The sequence below is a fragment of the Clytia hemisphaerica genome, unplaced genomic scaffold (assembly GCF_902728285.1).
Source record: "Clytia hemisphaerica strain Z4C2 unplaced genomic scaffold, Clytia hemisphaerica genome assembly, whole genome shotgun sequence".
Taxonomy (NCBI): domain Eukaryota; kingdom Metazoa; phylum Cnidaria; class Hydrozoa; order Leptothecata; family Clytiidae; genus Clytia; species Clytia hemisphaerica.
The window spans coordinates 1,251,600-1,271,829 of record NW_027104551.1 but is presented as its reverse complement, the minus strand read 5'-3'; the positions used below and the strand labels follow the sequence as shown (position 1 = coordinate 1,271,829).

Genomic DNA, 20,230 nt, shown 5'->3' with positions numbered 1-20,230 from the left:
ACTGCTCTATTAACATACTGTACTGAACTTGAAAGACCTTCTATGTGGCGTTTTTTTGCAAAAAAAAACTGATTTTAGCTTTTTAAGTGCGTGCGTGCAGCATTGGGTGCAAAGTCCAAGACGTTCCCCGTAATAACTTTTACATGAAAAGTTAAAGCTATACTGTCATATTGCGCAAATAGTTAACCGTAAAGCAAATCAGTCAAATGTGCCAGATTCTCCTAGTCTAGGAATGGTTCTCTTAAGGTGGCAATCACAAATATCTTCATTTCGCGTCCTCGTTGGGTCTAAAAAATGAGTTGGTCAGTCGGTCATAAAAATGAATGAATTTCTTCTTCTCGTCCGACCTCCATCATCCATTTTTGGAGTGTATTCTTGAAGGAAACTGCCAGCCAGGGTGGTTTCAAATTATGACCTTTGAACACTGTGTGTTGTGACCTCTGACCCAAAATAGCACATGTAATGATAAACAATGTCAAAATACTGAAAATGCGCTAGAAATTGCTCGCAAAAAATTGGCAATAATAAAATTTTTGAATGAAGGAAACCTCATCGACAGAAAAAGTCCAACAAATTTACCGACTCACCGACTCAATTCAACTCAATTTTTGAGAGTCAGTCGTCGGGCGACGCGAAACGCAGATATTTGTGAATGCCGCCTACAGTATAGGAGACTAAAAAAGGAAGAGGTAATCCTCTATTTTGGGCATTCTCTTACCGTCAAATGCTCTAACTTGGGACTATCTTACAAAACATGGGACGGCAATTCGGCCACCATTTCACCAAACCTCCAAAGTCATTTTATTTGAGTTAATGAAGGGCGTATTAAAAGATACACGATTTCTCTTTCGATTTTACAGCAAGTGAAAATACAGACCAGATATGCAACGGTCCCATGTTTCGACCAATCGTCCCAAGTTAGAGCAGTTGATGGTATCTAAAGTATAATCCTCGTCTGACTAGCGTCCAGCCAAAATTCCCAATATTGGAAAGCACTTTATAGTTTACTCGACACAACACAGGCCAAAGAATGCGGAAAATTTCTGATTTATGAATAATTCTGCACATGTAAAAATGGAACCCCTGTTTAAAGTTGTTGGGGAAGGTAGGTGAGAGGAGAGGGTGTGTGTGTGTGTGTGTTCGGATGCAGATTTCAAAATTTTGCAATCTTTTGGGTCGACTCAGGGAGACGATATATAAAAAGATTTACCTTCACTGCATAATCAATTACACGTTTACATCCGACTAAAACTCTTAATCCAGTCATTTTGATTGGAAATTTGAGCTTTTTGAAAGAGTAATGTGGGTTGTCCTCTGATCCTGATGGCAATTTCGCCTGACTCGCTTGGAAGGGAAGGGAGAGGATAATTACAAGGTCTCAAAAGAAGGTTGTCTACTGCTCATTCCGACATCGACTTATAACCTGACTGAAATTCGAGCCGTTACTAGCAACCCTGCGGGGCCCAAGGCGCCGAGTATGCACCCGGCACAGTGACAAGCCGTTACTAGCAACCCTGACCCTACCTAACTGTTAGTTAATCAATTCCAAACAACAAAACCCCCGGAAAATTTAAAATGTCGGAATGAGCAATAGACAACCTTCTTTTGAGACCTTGTAATTATCCTTTTCCCGCTTTTGGGATTGGAATCCGAGTCGCTTCGCTTCTTCGCAGACTTTAACCGAAGCTCGGCTACCGTAAAATTTAGAAAACAGTCGCCGGGAAGCAAAGTCGCACTTTTGACGTGGCAAATTTTAATTTACAGACTGATCTTTTCAACATGCGGCCCACGAATTTTCGATGGAATCTCTTTCAGCGTCGAATCGAAAGGCCGCGAAGTTCTATGGTCTGTATTTTACACTTTTTTTGCAACAACAATCGCCATCCGTGCATTTTTTTCCTGAATCAAAGCGAAAATTTTTTGAAGAAGAACTCGAAAATATTTTTAGAGGCATTCAAGTTACTTTCAAAATGACTTGGTATTGTTTAGTTCAAAGTTTAGTTTTTATATTACCAATATTAAATTTTGTGAACTCTTTCTATCTTCCTGGTTTGGCTCCAGTCTCTTTTTGTGAGAAAAATGAGGAGAGTGAGAAATGCAAGGTAAACTTTATTTTTTTCTCCTTTTTCTATCGGCCATTCCAGTTTTTATTTGTAGCCCCCAATGGACGAACGACATGGAATTTCCGTAGCAAATTGCTTTCAAGAAAGTCCGGAATTTCCGTAACAAATTTACAAAATACCTATCAAAACAGTGGAATTCCGTTACTGTAACCTAAAAAAATCATGGAATTCTAATACTTTAATCTTTAATGCAAAATTAAGTAAAATTCATGGAATTCCAATACTTTCTCTTTAAAGTTTGCCGTGAATTCCGTGCCAAAATTTATTTCAAAAATTTATGTCATCCATTAGGGGGTAATTTTTTTTTTCTGGAATGGCCCTTGGATGCAGTCAGGACACCTCATTTCACTTTATCGATATTACGCAAACGGCAGTGTGCGCTAAATAATCTTGGTTTCGCTTTCGATAGACCTTTTTTCAAAAAAGACGTCCTGTTGAATAATTATGTAGTCCAGCCATAAAAACAATGATAGAGCCATGCATAATTACTGTATCATGCATATTGTAATAATCATGCATGGTTTTATCATTGTTTTTCTGCTGGACTACATAATTATTCAACAGGGTGGCCTCTTTGAAAAAAGGTCTATTTCAAGCAAAGGTCTTAGCAACAGGGCGCGCGTACATAGCATCGGGACTGGGTAGAAAAATCTAAACATAGAATTCAAAAAAATACCGATCATGGTATAGAGCACTAAAAAATACTCCCTTTCTATGTTTAGTTTGTTCTACCTTGGATTATAACTGAAAATATCTTCAAATAACCTTTGTCCGCTATCAGCCCGCGCGGTAATCTTTGCCCGTTCCAATTCTTAGATAATATGAATAAGAGAGGTGCACTTAGCTAAGCCGTGCTCGCGGGCGATAAATTTATGTTTACTTATCTTGTATATTTTAGTGGTATTTATCCAATGGGAAAAGGATGTTGACAAAATATGCACGGCGCTGACAAAATATGCACGGCATTGATTATGACATCATTAAATATGTCAATGTCGATTCAACACCCGTTAATAATAATAATTCGTAGATAGTTCTTTTTATCTTGAAATTTAGAAATACGAGAAAAAAAATATCAAATTTAATATTTGTTTCCTATCTAGATTATATTAGCGTTAGAATACGGTAAATTTTAACGAAAAATATTTCGCGATGGCGGTACGCCCAATCGCGCCCACGCCCAATTGTGCCCACGGGAAAGTTCCAATTTTTAATTATCGAGAAACCGGTTCACCACGTCGATAAAAAACGTACTGGTCATTAAAATACAAAGTTAAATCAAAACAAAGATGGTAGAGTAGAGCTGCGAGCGGAGCTGCATAATTCAGTGGGGTATTTTTTAGTGCTCTATACGATGATCGATACGGGCAAAAATTTTTGAAAATTTCAAACTCATTTTCAGACATTATCAAGTATACCATTCGCAAGCTCTTGAAAAACTATATAGAAGACTTTTAAACGGTTATAGCCGATTTCATTACCTAATTCAAGATAATTAATGCAGAAGATGCTATTTATGGTCAAATTTAGACCAAAATGTGGCGAAAAGTGGAACTTGCGCATGAAATATCTTGAGTTAGGTAAGGAAATCGGCTATAACCGTTTAAAAGTCTTCTATATAGTTTTTCGAGAGCTTTCGAATGGTATGCATGATATTGTCTGGAAATAAGTTTCAAAAAAATTTGCCCTTAGGATTTTGCCTGGGGAAAATAGAAATTGCCCCAAAAAGGGATGTTCCACCAGTGGGATTTTAGGGGATTTTTTCCTGAGGTATAAGCATCCTATAGAGAAGGTCTTGAGAAAGTTTCAGCTTATTTTTTTTCCCGTAAATTATGCTCAACGACCCCACTATGTCGAACTAGTGAAACCAAAATAAGGCTACAAACAACCTGTATTTTTGTAACACGATCACACTAACAGCACCAGGGTTCCATAAAACTGATCAGTACTCCAGAATTGGGATAACAAGCAATTTATATAGAGTAAGCATAGTATGAGATGAGCGGCAAGTGAAGGTTCGTAATATCTAAGAAATGAGATTTTTTGCTTCAATAGTTGTTTCAATCTGATTTTTGAAGTGACAAACGTTGGAAATTAGGACTCTTTAACAAAATCTTTTTCTTCAATTTTATCTCCTGATGGTGAAGTGTAATTAGGTTTCCTTTTTGATTTCATTATAGTAGAGGCCACCGTCAACTGCTCTAACTTGGGACAATTGGTCGAAACATGGGACTGTTGATATCTGGCCTGTATTTTCACTTACTGTTAAATCTCTTTGACAACAAATTTGTTTTGATAACTCTACCAAGTTTATCGATCATACTTTCTGTCATAATATGTCATGATAACTTTCACTGATAGCGCGCCCTTTTTAACTTTTTTTTTTTTCAAAATGACCAGACGCCAATTGGAGAATTAGAGAACGCCGCTGCCTAACCGCCTATCACCCGATGGGATTAACAAATAATGAGTGTGTAACTTGCCGCGCAAGTGACGTCAAATGCTACATCATTTTGCCACTAATTTGTTCTTCGTTCCAGACACTCGCGTGTGTTCCACTACGGATTTTTTTCATATTTCAATTTAAAAGCCTACTCGGTGCGAAAGAGAAATCCTGTATTTTTTAATACGCTATTTTCATTAACTCAAATCAAATGACTTTGGAGGTTTGGTTAAATGATGGCCGAATTGCCATCCTATGTTTTGTCAGATAGTCCCAAGTTAGAGCAGTTGACCACTATATCTTCCCGTGTGCAGCAGCTTGTGCAGAGAGATTTTATGATTGATTATTGTTCCTTAAATGCAGAAGATCAAAATTTGAGAGGTGGGGTCGGGTGTGACCACCCGTTGCCATGGAAACTTCCCTGCTGCACATGGGAAGCTTTTTCGCGACATAGTGGCCTCTACTATTTTTCGAACCATACACAACAATTCGAATTTGGCATCATTCAATTTCATATTGTTAGTGATTGTCCATTGATATAAGATCTGAAGCTCTTGCTGTAGCTATCTTCAGCATCTTTTATTGATTTGGTGGCGCAAGTGTCGTCTGCAAAGGACTTTACAATACAGTTTATGACATTTGCATCTATATCTCCGATGAGGATCAGGAAAATCAGGGGTCCAAGTACACTTCCTTAACATGGCATGGACCAGGGGTTTAGGTACCCCCTAAGAAAATAGGTACCCCCTGAATTTTAGGTACCCCCAAACAACAGACGTTAGTAGGTACCCCCTGTATGTGATTGCTACCCCCTGTGACTTGAGTATATGTCAAGAAATGAAAAAATTATATATTTTTATAATTAAAAAGAATAATGATAGTTAGATAAAAGCAAGATATGAAATATAGTTCCCCAGCCCCCAGACCTTACTGTATAAAAGTTAGGTACCCCCAGAGATCATAGGTACCCCCTGAAGTTAAAAAGAAATCCAGCCCCCAGCCTTTTTCAGGAAGATTTTGGTTGTAGCCCCCCCCCCTGCGGGCTGGGGGGGTTCATTCCATGTTCCTTGTGAGGCTTACCTCTTTTGTCTTTCCCTTAACAACAATACAATGCTGAAAAGTTGACACAACAAATTGACAGTAATCCCACCTGAGATAAGTTTATAATATATTGAAATCTGCAACAAAAAGGAAAGTGGTCTCTAATACTGATTGCTTCCCAAGCGCTCCTTCACAGCTGTTTATCAAATTTTCACCAATGAAATTGCTGCATTTCACATGGCCCTTATTTTTGGCACCCGTGGCCTCTCAGTGCCTTGCACGACAGACGGCTGTAAAATTTCGCCCTTCATATATTTGTTTCAATCCGTGATCCTAAGGCTTAGGTTTTTCTCAACTTCAGTTGAGCTAGAATCTGAGAATGTCTGTGTGTGTGTGTGTGTCTGTGTGTGTGTCTGTCACCAAAACTTTGGGGCAGGCTGGAGACTTCAAAAATGGTCCGATTGGGTTGAAATTTTGCACACTTGATCCTTGGGCAAATCCCTGGGGGTGTTTTTTTCATTTTTTCAAAATTTTAATTTTCGGGGCCTGGGGACGAGTTTTTCGCCAAAACGAGGCAAAAACTTTGGGGCAGGCTGGAGACTTCAAAAATGGTCCGATTTGGCTGAAATTTTGCGCACTTGATCCTTGGGCAAATCCCTGGGGGAGTTTTTTTCATTTTTTCAAAATTTTAATTTTTGGGGCCTGGGGACAAGTTTTTCGCCAAAACGAGGCTAAAACTTTGGGGCAGGCTGGAGACTTCAAAAATGGTCCGATTTGGCTGAAAGTTTGCGCACTTGATCCTTGGGCAAATCCCTGGGGGTGTTTTTTTCATTTTTTCAAAATTTTAATTTTGGGGCCTGGGGACGAGTTTTTCGCCAAAACGAGGCTAAAACTTTGGGGCAGACTGGAGACTTCAAAAATGGTCCGATTTGGCTGAAATTTTGCACACTTGATCCTTGGGCAAATCCCTGGGGGTGTTTTTTTCATTTTTTCAAAATTTTAATTTTTGGGGCCTGGGGACGAGTTTTTCGCCAAAACGAGGCTAAAACTTTGGAGCAGGCTGGAGACTTCAAAAATGGTCCGATTAGGCTGAAATTTTGCACACTTGATCCTTGGGCAAATCCCTGGGGGTGTTTTTTTGATTTTTTCAAAATTTTAATTTTTGGGGCCTGGGGACGAGTTTTTCGCAAAAACGAGGCTAAAACTTTGGGGCAGGCTGGAGACTTCAAAAATGGTCCGATTTTGCTGAAATTTTGCACACTTGATCCTTGGGCAAATCCCTGGGGGTGTTTTTTTCATTTTTTCGAAATTTTAATTTTTGGGGCCTGGGGATGAGTTTTTCGCCAAAACGAGGCTAAAACCCAAAATGCTATAATTTTTCTTAAGCCATTAAGTTTACAATTGGGCCTACGAATAATTTCAAAGATACTGAAGTTGAGCCAGTGCGGTTAGCACGTTCGACAGTTTCTCATCTTCAATTTTCTGAAGAAAGCGGGAATTTGATGCGAGAGTTAGATTGTCAACAAAGTGCCATACAAAATCATTGAATAAAAGAAGAACTTTTTTAAAATCTTAAATATTTTCATTTGAAGAATTGGTGCAAAAAAGTGAAACATGGAAAAATTTCATTTTTTATTGGTTCAATCGAAATAGGGGGTTTGGTTTTTTGCCCGAACCCCTGTAACTATGGGTGAGCACCCTGTTGCTAAGATGTTGGCTCGGAATCGAAAGTGAAACTACTGAAAATGAAAATAAAATGGGTCCTCACTCCAAATAGTATTCCTCATTTTTCCGTTAACTAATTACTAACAATCATTCTTTTCTTTTTTTTCAGTCTCTAATCAAAGTTTTTGTTAATCGTCTTGACTCAACAGAAAATATCATCCCATATGAATATTCAAGGTGAGTCAGCTAAAATTGTATTTGTTTCTGATTTGGTAATGTATCTCAATCTCAAAAGTTTGATACACTATATGAGTCATAATAGTTTCCATCATCACACTCCAAATCCACATTTCGTTAAAACGGTGGTAGCCTATAACATTAGAAGGTCTTCCAAATCCTTTTAGAATCAATTTGAATTCTTTGTTACTGTATTTTGCTATTGGGAAAATTCTTCTTATTTATTTAGCTTTGACTTCTGTCCTGACCCTAATTCAGCAGATTCGGCACCATCTGAAAATTTGGGACAGGTAAGACAAGGTCAACTTAGATAATTAGATAAATAAGGGTCAACGGGTTTAATTGATTTTGTCATGTTAGAAAATTATACTCATTTTCCTAATGATTTTTACAATAAATATGAAGAGCTTGGAATTCAATTTTTTACATGAAGCTGCTAAAGAATTTTACTTACCTCTTCAGTTTAAAAATTATATTTGAACAATCAGCTTGTATTATCAATCATAAATTATTTTTATTAACACTTCTCTGATAATAAACATGTAATATGAATTGTTGAACTCTCCTGGTGTGCTTATCTTATTATAGGTTGTTTTTGCGAAAGAATCCGACCGTCTCCTTACCAGGTCAGTCATCAGTTATAATTGTTTCAGAATTGCCTTGTGAGATTGTTGATGCAATTTGTGGGGAAAACAGTTACAGTTGTTGTATAGTCATTTGATCTTTGGTATTAAGACTTTATTTTGACAAAATCAGTAGGGAAGACAACCAATCATAGTGGTTCAGTGTACCTTCTTGACCAATCTGTGAAAAATACAACTTTTTTTCTATTTCTAGTACTACATTTATTTTTAGGCATGTTAGTTTCTGTGTTTGTAAAGTTTGAATATGTCTAAACATATTAAAACTTTCATTTGCTTCTAGTTTCAATTCAATGAGAAAGAGGGTAAATGTAAAAAAGTTTGCAGTAGAAGTTATGATACAAGCAAAAAAGAAGATAAAGCAAAACTTGAGTTTCTTAAGAAAGGAATCGCACAAAACTATCAACATCACTGGTAAGGGTTTTTTTGATTTTTCAGTATATTCAATTAATGGGAGCTTTTATCGAAGTCCTTAGGGGCCGTCCACATAGTACGCACGCACTAAAATGTTGAAAATTGAACAATACTGAAGGAGTTATAAAGGTTTTTTTATCAATGGAATCGGCATACATACATACATAAACGAGCTAGGAAAATGCTGAAAAATGGCCATTTATTGAACAAGGTTTCAAAGCCATTAGCTGAAAGACAAACAATAATGTTCACAGTACAGATGTTCAACGTAAAAAAATTCATCATTTCAAAAATATTCAAACCATCCACATATATACTTTTGACTTGCCGTGTAAAAAATCTATTGTTCTGTTGAGCTTTTTATTTAAATGATTGGTACATGGTTTACAGTAGTTCAATATCTTTCCATCCTAACACAGAGCTTCCAGGCTTCCTGATTTTTTCTAAACTTGGAAAATTTGAAAAATATGTACTATTTTTACTATTTTTTGAGTATTTTAATCAGTTTTCTATGGAGATATCATCCAAATTCTTTAAAACTAGCAAGTAGCTGTCGCTATGAATGCCCCGCCGATAGCAGATATTAGCCCAGAGGAACTTAGCCATGAAGAGAGCAAGGGAATCATAATCAGACTATAAATTGGTGAAGTGAGTCTTCATAAAAGTGCTCAATGTTACTAGAGCTGTTTAAAGTTAAGAAACACGAGCCGATGCAGTTAAAATTTTCTCAGTAAGATCCATACATAACGAAAGTGTCAATCCAAAAAAAACCTGTTAAATCTACACTTTCTGATGCAAAGTGACCTAAATTAAAACCATTACAGGTTTCGCAACATGTTAAGAATGATATGATATCAAAGTTGATTTTCTATTCAATCACCAGATAAAAATCACTTTTGAAAACCCAAACATAAGAATGTGTACTGTGAAACTGAAAGTGCTTCCCTCCCATAAAGAATACATAATGCAGATTAAAGGTGAATTCCATTAAATTGAATACAATTTCAGTCATTTGATTTGAAATTTAAAAAGTAGGTAACTTTGGACTGGTGGCATACTGTAGATATAATTTATTTGTATCATAAAGGTTACTGAAAATTATCTGAAAAACTTTAACAATCTTTATACGTGTTTCTGCAAAAAGTTTTTAGTTAGAATAAAATTTCTTCATGGTTACTAAAGATATGAATTTGCTCTAAAGATATGCTCTCAAAATTGGCAGTTTGAATCAGATACTTTTAATAAAGGTATTAATTTTCAGGGATTAAAAATTTCCCGGATTTCACAGCCTTTGTTCTTATTTACGAAAGACTATATTAAAATAAAATCCTAAGAAAATCTGAAAAGGTGCCTTCAGCGAAAATTAGTCACCATGAAAATATTAAGACATCATCTAATCCGCCACAATCCACTTCCACTTCCCTGGCAAGCAAGAAAGCGGAGATTCTTCAACGAAAGGACTGTTAATACATAAAAATACCAAAACTTATTTTATCACTTTTTGAAAATAACTTAACGTGGGAAAACACGAAAATAAGTCCTTGCAAAAAGCTTAAATTTTGTGGATAGTGGATGCCCAACCGTGAGTATAAATTAATGGTAGAATAAATTACTATGCAGAATTAATCAATGTGACTGGCTGAAAAATTGCCAAATTTAAATAATGCGAATTAGGGCCTAATTAATTAATCCTGCATTAATTTATCCTCGCATAAATTCATACTCTTAAGGTAATTCCTGTGAAATATAAATTGATCCAATTAAAGTAGTGCCAGACTTTGTATTTCAACAAGTGTGTTTGTTTCGCTCCCATAAAAACAGATTCATCTTGTCTTCAATCCATATGTTTTGAAAATAAAGGCTAAGGGAATTTCAGATACCGTGTCCCGTTGTAACCACCGTCAACATGGTTAAAAACTTTTCACTTCACAGGTAGGTACAACATTGTGTTTGTATTTTATTGGACGTCTGGTTCTTAATGCTTAAAAGTCAAAAAGTTTGTTCAGTTTTAATTTGAGCAAAGTAGGCTCCTGCGTCGTTCAACATCAGCAAGGTACAGTGTGCAGTGGTGGTATTAGTAGATAGAGAGTGTTCAAGTCAGTTCATAATATGTGGCTGAAAATCTTCGGCGTACATACAGTACATATCGAAGTACCGTTCTCTGGCACAGTGACATAAACAGCATTTTTAAAGTTTGCTAAAGCTTCAATATTGGGGTAAAGAATTATTCACAAAATAGCATCAAATACTCCATAATCCATCGTTTTTCGGCGTTTGTTCCGCTTCTGTTTACTTTACATTTTTCTGCTCGCTGATCCCCATGTTCAACCATTTTTTGCTGTAACACTGTGCTTCAAATGTCCACGAGAATGAATCAGTTCATGTTAGTCATAGTATATTCTCATTGGCATGTCTCACTAAACCTTCTGTAAGAAACTCAATGTTGGTACCAGTTTTTGGCTCATTTTGGCGCAAGGCTTAAAAAATTTCAATTTAATATCCTTCAAAATGAAGTCACTATATAGGTAAACAATATGAATTAACATTCAATTTCCCTTTTTTCTATGCCTTTATAATATCAGTAGGGTTTAGGTAGAGCAGCGCATAACTGGGTGTGTCAGTACTAACAGTAACTGCACTGTCATTCTGTCATTGAAGATGTCGTCCATTCTGACAATCGTATAAGGTTTGATCCAATATCAGTAGTTTGATAGTTATTCATTTAGTAGCAAACAATGTCCCTCAAGTAAATCCAGTTGAGCAACTACGTTAAAAAGATATTAACCAAGCAGAAATCTTGTGTGCTGTTTGTTGTTTGTGAAAGCTTAGCAAGTTGTGTGGACTGGCAGTGCAGACGGGACTTTCAATTTCTCGCTTTCACAAATGCTCTGTGTAAAATGCACGAAAGTTAAAAAAATATCACGAAAAAAATCGTACGAAACAACATGAATCTGAATCTGAATCATGAATATTTTTCTGGCGAGCAAGTCCGCTACATGAAGCAACAAAAGCCCCTGCGGGGCAATGAGGTTTCAGAATAGAATGCCCAACCATGGTGAACCATGGTGAACACTGCTAATTTTTCTAAAAACTCAAAATTGGACAATTACTGTTCCATTACGCACAAAGCTTCCATGTTATTATGAAGTCATGTTGAAATAGCTCAAATATATAGTTTTATCAGTTTTTAGATAACTTGTGTACTTATTTGGTCCTTTTTAGCCAAATATTACTAAAAATTACAATAATGACTTTGTTGCAAAACCTGCTACCACAACAAACAAATTGGGTTTGATTTATCTAGGATTGAGAACTAGCTCTGAGTCTTTCATTCAGCTTTTGTTGCTAGATTCAGTTCCAAGTATTTTTAACAACCAAACTTTCATTTTTTTAAGGATTGTTGATAATATGCCCATAACCTGGTGCTATGAGGTTGCAGACTCTGCAAAGAAATACTGCTCAACTGGATTTCCCATTGGTTGTGCTATCACTGATGCTGGACAGCCTAAAGATGCTTGTGTTATCAGTGTAGATATATTTTGTGTTTTTCTTTAAAATAGGAAGCAAAGATATGCTGAAAAATATATTCAAAAACCAATAAAAAGGGAGTTATGCTCCAAGGGTTGCACCAAACATTCAAGTTTGGTACCAGCCATAATAAATATATCTTTTTCAATGTTGTCTAACCACTTTGTGTAAATTATTCAATACTTTGTTTAAAATGTCTTGTGTAGTGATTCACTTTTAAAATTGGCATATTGTTTAGAAATAAATACTGCAAACTGTTGATTGAGATTATTATTCTTTTTTCACCAGAACAAATACGATAAATCAGGGGTGCATTACATTTTCAACCACATCTCCATCACTATCAAATACAAGAAATCCGATGATGGACAATGGATTGGTGCAAGACTCTTGTCTGCTAAAATTGTCCCCGACAGGTATTTATTACAATATCATTTTGGTATCAAAAGTGATTGTCTGGGTTTTTTGCTTTAAAAACATTTTGTTTACTTATAAAAACTTTTAATAAAAACTATTAGATTATCAAAATTAGGGCTTTATTTCCTAGGTTTTTTAATCCCAAGTTACAAGAAATTTGAATTTATCGAGACTTGCTTGAAAAATTTGTTAATTGCAGGGGCCATACAAGTTAAGAGTCTATTTAACTTTATAGAAAGTTTATGTTGACTCTACTCTACTGAATAAGTAAGAAATCATCATTCTATATTCTTATTTTCCTCCTTTCATGAAAGAGGAAGTAGATCATAATACATATAATTATCACTCATTTTATTGATTGTCTAATAGTTTCAAATCTGATTTACGTTTTCTTCATCCTTAACTACATAATCATCAAAAGTGGCTTAGTTCCCAAAGCTATAACTATAACCTTTCAAAAATTCAAACAACTTTATGATTTTATTATCACACTTTGGTTAACTATTGCTTTTTATTTAAAACTAAATTGCATAGTACTGTAATATAGTTCGGTTCAAAAACTTGTCTCTGTGATGTCTCTCTTGCAAAAAATATCATTTTTTTTATCAATTAACAAAACATAAATGAAAGGAAAGCAAAAAGTGGTGCCATATTTTGGCGCTCATCTCCACTGGTCAACTACACATTTTTTTAATAGCAACTCCAATTTTCGGCTCAAGTTAAAACACAAGATTTACAATTTTATTTTGCTAATATCGAATTGGTACACTTTTATGATATGTTTATAAAGTACAGCTAGGGAATAATATTGATCTTCAGACCTTTAATTCCCCAAAATAAAGGGTTAAGTTTGTATTCTAGCTTATATAACCAAATTATACAAATTAAAAATGCGAGATAAGAAAATATTGAAAACACTTAAGGTTTTAGAGCTCAATAAAAATTCAAAGGATTGCAAGTCAATCTATCCTATAGGTGTTGGGTGTTAATCACCGATGACTTACTTTTTATTTTAGTATTGCACACATCACAGGAGCCGATAAGAAGCCAGCTTGTGTCAACTCCAACGGCAATTCGCTACCCGCCATTGGTATTCCGTCTAAATTGACCGGCAAACTTGATGTCACCTACACTTATGACATTCAATTTGAGGTATTTTATCATAAATTTTGTGTCTTTAACAAAAGTTAAGTTTCTGAAAATCCCTTGTTTAATGATATGTCCTGTTGATTGAAATGGACAATATGAGTCTTAATTAACACCCTCCTTTCTTTCAAATCGTTTAGGAAAGCAGTGAAAACATCAAATGGGCATCAAGATGGGATTACATTCTGGATTCTATGCCACACACAAGAATCCACTGGTTCAGGTAGACAAAGGCCATTTTAATATGTAGATGTGTAAATACCTTTTTAGAACTATTTTTTTGCGTTTTGCGGCAAAACCCCAAAAATTTGAACCTGCAAAATACGATTTCTTCTAATTTTATCAAAAACATTGAAAAATACTTAGGAAAATGAAAGAGATTTGTCCAAAAAAGGGGCAAAACTACGAAATTTAAAACCCGCAAAATGCAATTTTTCCGATTTTTTTTTCCGGCCGTAATTATTAGTTCCCGCGAAAATTAGTTCCAATAAGGTAGATCACTTGAATGTTAATCATAGATCACAATTTGTACTTCACTACCTTATCAACCCCCTGTTATATATTCATGTAAACTTTCGAGTCCAATATATTCTTTGATATTAATACTTCAGAGTTCGTTCTAGTTTCTTTATTAACAATGTTTTTTTATTCGTCTTCTTTATAGCATCACCAATTCCTTGGTCATTGTTCTGTTTTTGTCGGGTATGATTGGTATGATCTTGTTACGTACCCTCCATCGTGATATCTCGAGATATAATCAACTCATTGATTCAGGCGTAAGTTCAGGCACTTTGACGTGTAGAAACCACATACAAATTTGTGAGCTTTTAAGAACTTGAAGTTGATAAGCATTTTGCTGTTAACGTGAATCGATGCAGGTCTATTGATAACACTATTTAGTTCTGCTCAATTTCCTAAGTAGTAGGTTTTTACTTAGTAAAAGGAATTAACTTCCTCATTTATAAATTTATCTACTTTTCACTATTCTTCTGTTTTCCTTAAGCAAGTATTTACTCTCACTTGTGAAGATTAATTGCTCTCACATATAACAGACCGTTGTTTTGGAGCTTACTGAACCTTATACTGTAATACTTAATACAAGTGACTTACAAAAAGAAAACATGTAAGAGTATCTTTATTTTCATTCAGGATGATGTACAAGAGGAGTTTGGTTGGAAGTTATTGCACGGTGATGTATTCCGTGCACCTCGTGCTGGTATGTTTCTCTCCGTTTGTGTGGGCGTTGGTACTCAAATTGGTGTCATGGTGTCCATTACTCTCGGTAAGACATAGTACTAAAGTTTGGTTATTTCTTACATAAGTTCAATTTTGTGATGTATTACTCTCAAGGTATTGATAGATAGTGCACAACTTTCACCCGGTAGAAAAAAGTAGCCGCCAGTATTTAGAAAATGTTAAAACCAAAAAAGCAAAGAAATCTCTTGCTGTAAAGATTTAAAAGTTTCACTTTTTCTTGATTGGGAAAGATTAAAGATTTTCCTCTAGCCTTGAAACTCAATGATTCGAAGAACCAGCCTTTATGATAATGGAATATTTTAATGACTAAAAGAACTTTAAAAACTAGGGAAATCCTTTTCTGCTATAAAAGGAGTTACGATTGTATGAATGGTATGACGTTGCTAAGCATGCATATGTTTGTATATATTTATGCTGAATGGTTCAACCATTATCATTTCCCTTTATTTTAGGGTTTGCTTGCTTGGGATTCTTGTCACCTGCAAACCGTGGTGCACTGATGACATGCGTTCTCGTAAGTTTCCTAATTTCTTTCTCAAATCTTAAAATAGATGGGTTGTTTTTCGCCAGATCATGCTCATTGTAATTATAAAACTCTTCAGTGATTGCCTCTCCATTATTAAAACTTATTTGGATGGGTCACAGGCAAGAAACAAAAATTATTGATTGATAAATTTTCTCTCTGCTCTATGATAGAGCATCTTCAGATCTATCATACCTCTCATAAAAAACCTATCATATAACATCTAGTATTTACAAATTCAGACATTTGAGTAAAAAATTATTTTTATTCCCTAGATAGATATTCCATAGATAGATTCCCTAGATATTCCCTAGCTCATTGTAATCTTATGAAAAAGAAACCTCTTATTTTTCACAGGTGAGCTTTTACAAGTCAAACACTTTTCTGTTGTCAATTTGTACTGTATTGTTTTTAGGTTTTGTTTGTATGTTTGTCAGCAGTTGGTGGATATTTCTCTGCAAGAATCTACAAAAGTGAGTGACGATGCCCTATTTTGTACAATTCGCCCTTTGTAGCTTGATTATCAGAATTACGTTACTTTATAGCTTTCAACATTTTCAGATATTTCAGAAGCAGAGCAGAAACTTTCGTGATTTATACGAATGTTAGCCCGCTTCGCGAATGTAAATGTCTTTGAAAATTCTTGAAAGGGCCATTTGCGAAAGTTAATGCTGGCGAAAAATTCTTGACAACATAGAAAATTTGTAAAACTTCATGGCAAGTATTTGTTCCACTAAGTTATTTTTTCATGTTTTGATTGGTGCATGTGTTTGCTCGCGAAAGTTTGTACGCCTAAAGTGCTGCTTTCTCTTTCAACCTCAACTTCACCTTCTGTTTGCACTGGGATCATGGCTGGAATGATTTAGCATTTATACGTTTTCATTATTACTTTTAGCTCTCGGTGGTGAAAGATGGAAGACCAATGTTATGCTCACTGCTTTCCTTTTCCCTGGGTAAGTCTGATTATCAAAGTAGTTGAAGAAACATAATTCAATATCTCTAAAATTGAAATATTTGTGGTTGCTGACCATTTCGAACAATCGTTTCAGTGTTTATGATAATGAGTATAATTACAGTTAATAAAGACGTGTGATTAATTATCTATAATTGACTATCATTTTCTTTAGATTGATCTTTGGATCTTTCTTTATCCTTAACTTGGCACTCTGGGCGAAGGCGTCATCTGCTGCCATCCCATTCAGTACTCTTGTTGCACTCCTGGCTTTATGGTGAGAACAAATATTATTTCTTTCCAAATCCAAGATGCTTTGTAAAGACCGTTTGGAAGATTTTTTTTTTGGATAACTTATATCCGTTTGCTTACACTTAAATTACAAGCTTTTCCTAGCTTGAACCCAGCCTATAAATGCACTTCTTTTTTTCAGGTTTGGTATTTCAGTTCCATTGACGTTTGTTGGAGCTTACCTAGGTTTCAAAAAGCCTGTAAGTAGATAGCACCCATTGTCATTTCTATTCTTAACGTTTTTAAATATATTGTTTAGCTTTTGGAAGCACTTAATATCGTTTGTTTAATAACCTCTATTTTTATATATTTCAGCCAATTGAGTTACCTGTCAGGACTAACCAAATTCCAAGACAAATTCCAGAACAGGTAAACAACTAGCTTTCACAAAGTTCTTTACATCTTCCAGATTAGACAGCTGCCACCCTAATGCCCTTGCTTAAACTTGTCAAATTTCGTTGAGAACATTTAAATTCACTGGAAGTTGTAAGGTTGGAAACGTTTAGCTGTTTTGTTTTTAATTTTCTGTTATAACGATTCTCACAATTTTCAGTATACGAAAACAAATGCATCTTCGATTTATTGACGAATTTTAACTGCTTTCAATTTCAGAGCATCTACACCAAACCATTGCCATGCATATTAATGGGAGGAGTTTTGCCATTCGGCTGCATTTTTATTCAACTTTTCTTCATCTTAAACTCCATTTGGTAAGTACCTTGAAATCAATCTCTTTTTGTAAAATCTAGAAGAAGCAATTTCGTTACCATACTAAAAACCTAAGGAGCATGAAAATATCCACCTAGATAAATTTTTGCGAGCAGATATTTTTTACGAGACTGTTTTTTTCTTCTCAAAAATAGTTTAATTTTCGCGAATCGCCCCCTTTTTGAAGTAATTAGTTTCATTCGCCTTAGGTTTTTGGCAAAAATCAAGAGTTTTTGGTAAAGATACTGGCTTTTGCGTGAGCATTAAGTTTCGCGAATTTTCGGAAAAACTTGCGAAATACAATCTTTGGAAAAATCTATCGAAATTGAAAGTCGATCAGAAATTTTGTTTAAAGTGTATCACTCATTTGTTTATCATACTTTTGGTCTAGAAATATATTTTTATCGTTTTATATAAGAAACATATTGTTCAGCTTTCCCTTGATGATCCCCGGGAAATGTACTCATACTTGTCTTCTTTCGTTTCAGGTCACATCAAATTTATTACATGTTTGGCTTCTTGTTTGTCGTTTACATCATCTTATTAATCACGTGCTCAGAGACGACCATCTTGCTTTGTTATTTCCATCTATGTGCTGAGGTATGGTCATGTACGATTATGGAGGGAAATTTCCTCAGTCTGTCAAAAGAATATTAATTCCATATTTTGGGGATACCTATGAAGAATTCGTTCCCCAGCTGACATTTACCCTGGACCTTTTTTCTGATAAGGGAGATTTATTCTCCTGGTCTCCGTGTTATGTATCTTCCACAAAATAAGTTTGTACAAATGTAATTGAGTAAACAGTGCATATATCTACCCCCCCCCCTCAGATGGGTTTAGGGGTCTCTCGTAAGTAAAAGAAATGCAAAAGTTTAAATCTCTCAGTTCAACGCTTTAAAATTAACAATTAAATAGTGTTATAATCTCTATCTTTTTCTCCTGTCGTAGGACTATCATTGGTGGTGGAGATCTTTCTTGACCAGTGGTTTCACTGGTGTCTACCTCTTCCTATACTCCATTCACTACTTCGTTACCAAGTTGCAAATAGTTGGACACACCAGCACCTTCCTTTACTTTGGGTACACTTCAATCATGGTTATCTTGTTCTCTCTTCTTACTGGTAAGTTGGTTGTCAATTCTATCCGTGACATTCGAAAATATTTCATTTCCACAACCACAACTCTTTGCACGCAGGTGTCTGTGAGTTGGTGAAAGTGTCGTGTGTAAATATCTGAAAAGCCCCCCACCCCTGCTTGTTATTGTTATAAAGTTTTCAATACCTGTTTATCGATTTTGAAAATCAAGTTTCAAAAGAAAAAATTGTTGTTTTGCTCGGATGGGCCTGATTTTAGCCATTATTCCCCCATTCTAGTGGCTTTAGAATCCCATCCACCCACTATTAGAGCAGTAATGTTACATTCATGTTAATTAGAACATATATTAAGAACGAATTTTTCCATACTCAGCGTCTTCTGTCTCTCCTTTTTAGGTACCATTGGATTCTTAGCATGCTTCTACTTTGTGTACAAAATCTATGGTGCTGTCAAAGTCGACTAATTTATCATCTTACTCTTCATCAAATTGAAAATTTCGAGAAAAAAATCAATAGTAAAATCTAATAACGCATTAAGGTAGATGAAATGTTTTTGATAATTTATTTATTTGATGGAAGATGGAATTTTTTGAGAGTCATCTCGTCGGTGATGAATATTTTTGTAAAGTGCAGAACGTTGGAATGATTTGACGATGGTCCTATGTGAATGTACGTAAGTAAAGTACCTATGGCTGGAAAACTTGCCTTTTTCTGGACAAGCCATTTATGGATTCTGGTATGGGTACACCCTTTGGATGAAGATATTCATGCACAAGATTTACGTCGTTTTTTTGAAGACAACTACATTGAATTGACTTTTCAAATCGGTATTTTATAATAAAATGTTTGAAAGGTCGTATGATCTAATTATTATTTGTCAAAGGTTAAATTTAAATGGAAGTTTTTTTTAATTAGAATTTTTCAAGTGTTCTTTCCGTGAACATATAAACGAATGGACATCCATCTCCTTTATGTTTTTGTAGAAAGTACTGCTAGTTTCGTTGCCGCCTCGTTAAAAAACATAAAATGAAACAATAAATTTTGATGATATACCTCTTGGGAATACCTTGCAAACAACGTCAAAACTTTGACAAAAGTCTCTGTTGTTCTACTCTTCTCAAGCCTTTTATCTATATCATAACAAAAATAAGGTAAAATCATCGTCAGCTTTATTCAAAAGTATACACGCAGTTGGAATTCTGCTTTTCAGCGTTGAAAAATGTTGATAAAATACATTGCAAGCTTATGAAAAAAATTGAGAATAATTCTTTTGTGAATTACGAATAATGTTCAAGATGTGATGTTCCTTTTACCTAAGTAATTCAAAGAAGTAAAATTGTGAAGGGATATTGTCGGATTTTTTTCCAAATTTGAAATATAGGCGGCAATAAAGCTCGCTTCAAAGACACAATAGAAGATAGACGTTTATATGTTCATGTTCTTTCATAAACGGATTAAATTTGAGTGTTTACTTGGAATTGTTTGAAATACAATTCATTGAAGAACATTGTACATTTTACTTCGTTTTAATTTAATCCGTTTTTGAAGTATCCCATCGGTTTGTTCCTGGTTTTGAGGTTTCTTTTCTACGTGTAGCACTCGCAACTTAACGTTTTTAACGTTTTAATTAACGTTTCTTTCATTACTTCAAAGCAAATAAATCTTACATATTTTTACAAGAGCGCTGCTACACGATATCTCCGTCGAGAAGAAATTTCCTTGTATTTTTGTTACCAGTCTCCGTAAAA

At 35.1% G+C, this 20,230-nt stretch overlaps 1 protein-coding gene across 1 annotated transcript; it reads left to right on the top strand.

Annotated features, from left to right (window-relative positions):
- Positions 1–1,882: 1,882 nt before the first annotated feature.
- LOC136822947 (transmembrane 9 superfamily member 2-like) lies at positions 1,883–19,421 on the top strand. Its single transcript, XM_067079248.1, has 21 exons — positions 1,883–2,102; positions 7,442–7,509; positions 7,739–7,809; positions 8,098–8,135; positions 8,434–8,564; positions 11,960–12,092; positions 12,381–12,508; positions 13,526–13,661; positions 13,796–13,878; positions 14,320–14,431; positions 14,805–14,937; positions 15,365–15,426; positions 15,851–15,908; positions 16,331–16,388; positions 16,563–16,664; positions 16,821–16,878; positions 16,994–17,047; positions 17,291–17,388; positions 17,875–17,986; positions 18,338–18,509; positions 18,879–19,421. The coding sequence occupies exons 1-21, from the start codon at positions 1,971–1,973 to the stop codon at positions 18,944–18,946; spliced, it is 2,007 nt and encodes a 668-aa protein (XP_066935349.1). The 5' UTR covers positions 1,883–1,970; the 3' UTR covers positions 18,947–19,421.
- The last annotated feature ends 809 nt before the right edge of the window (positions 19,422–20,230 follow it).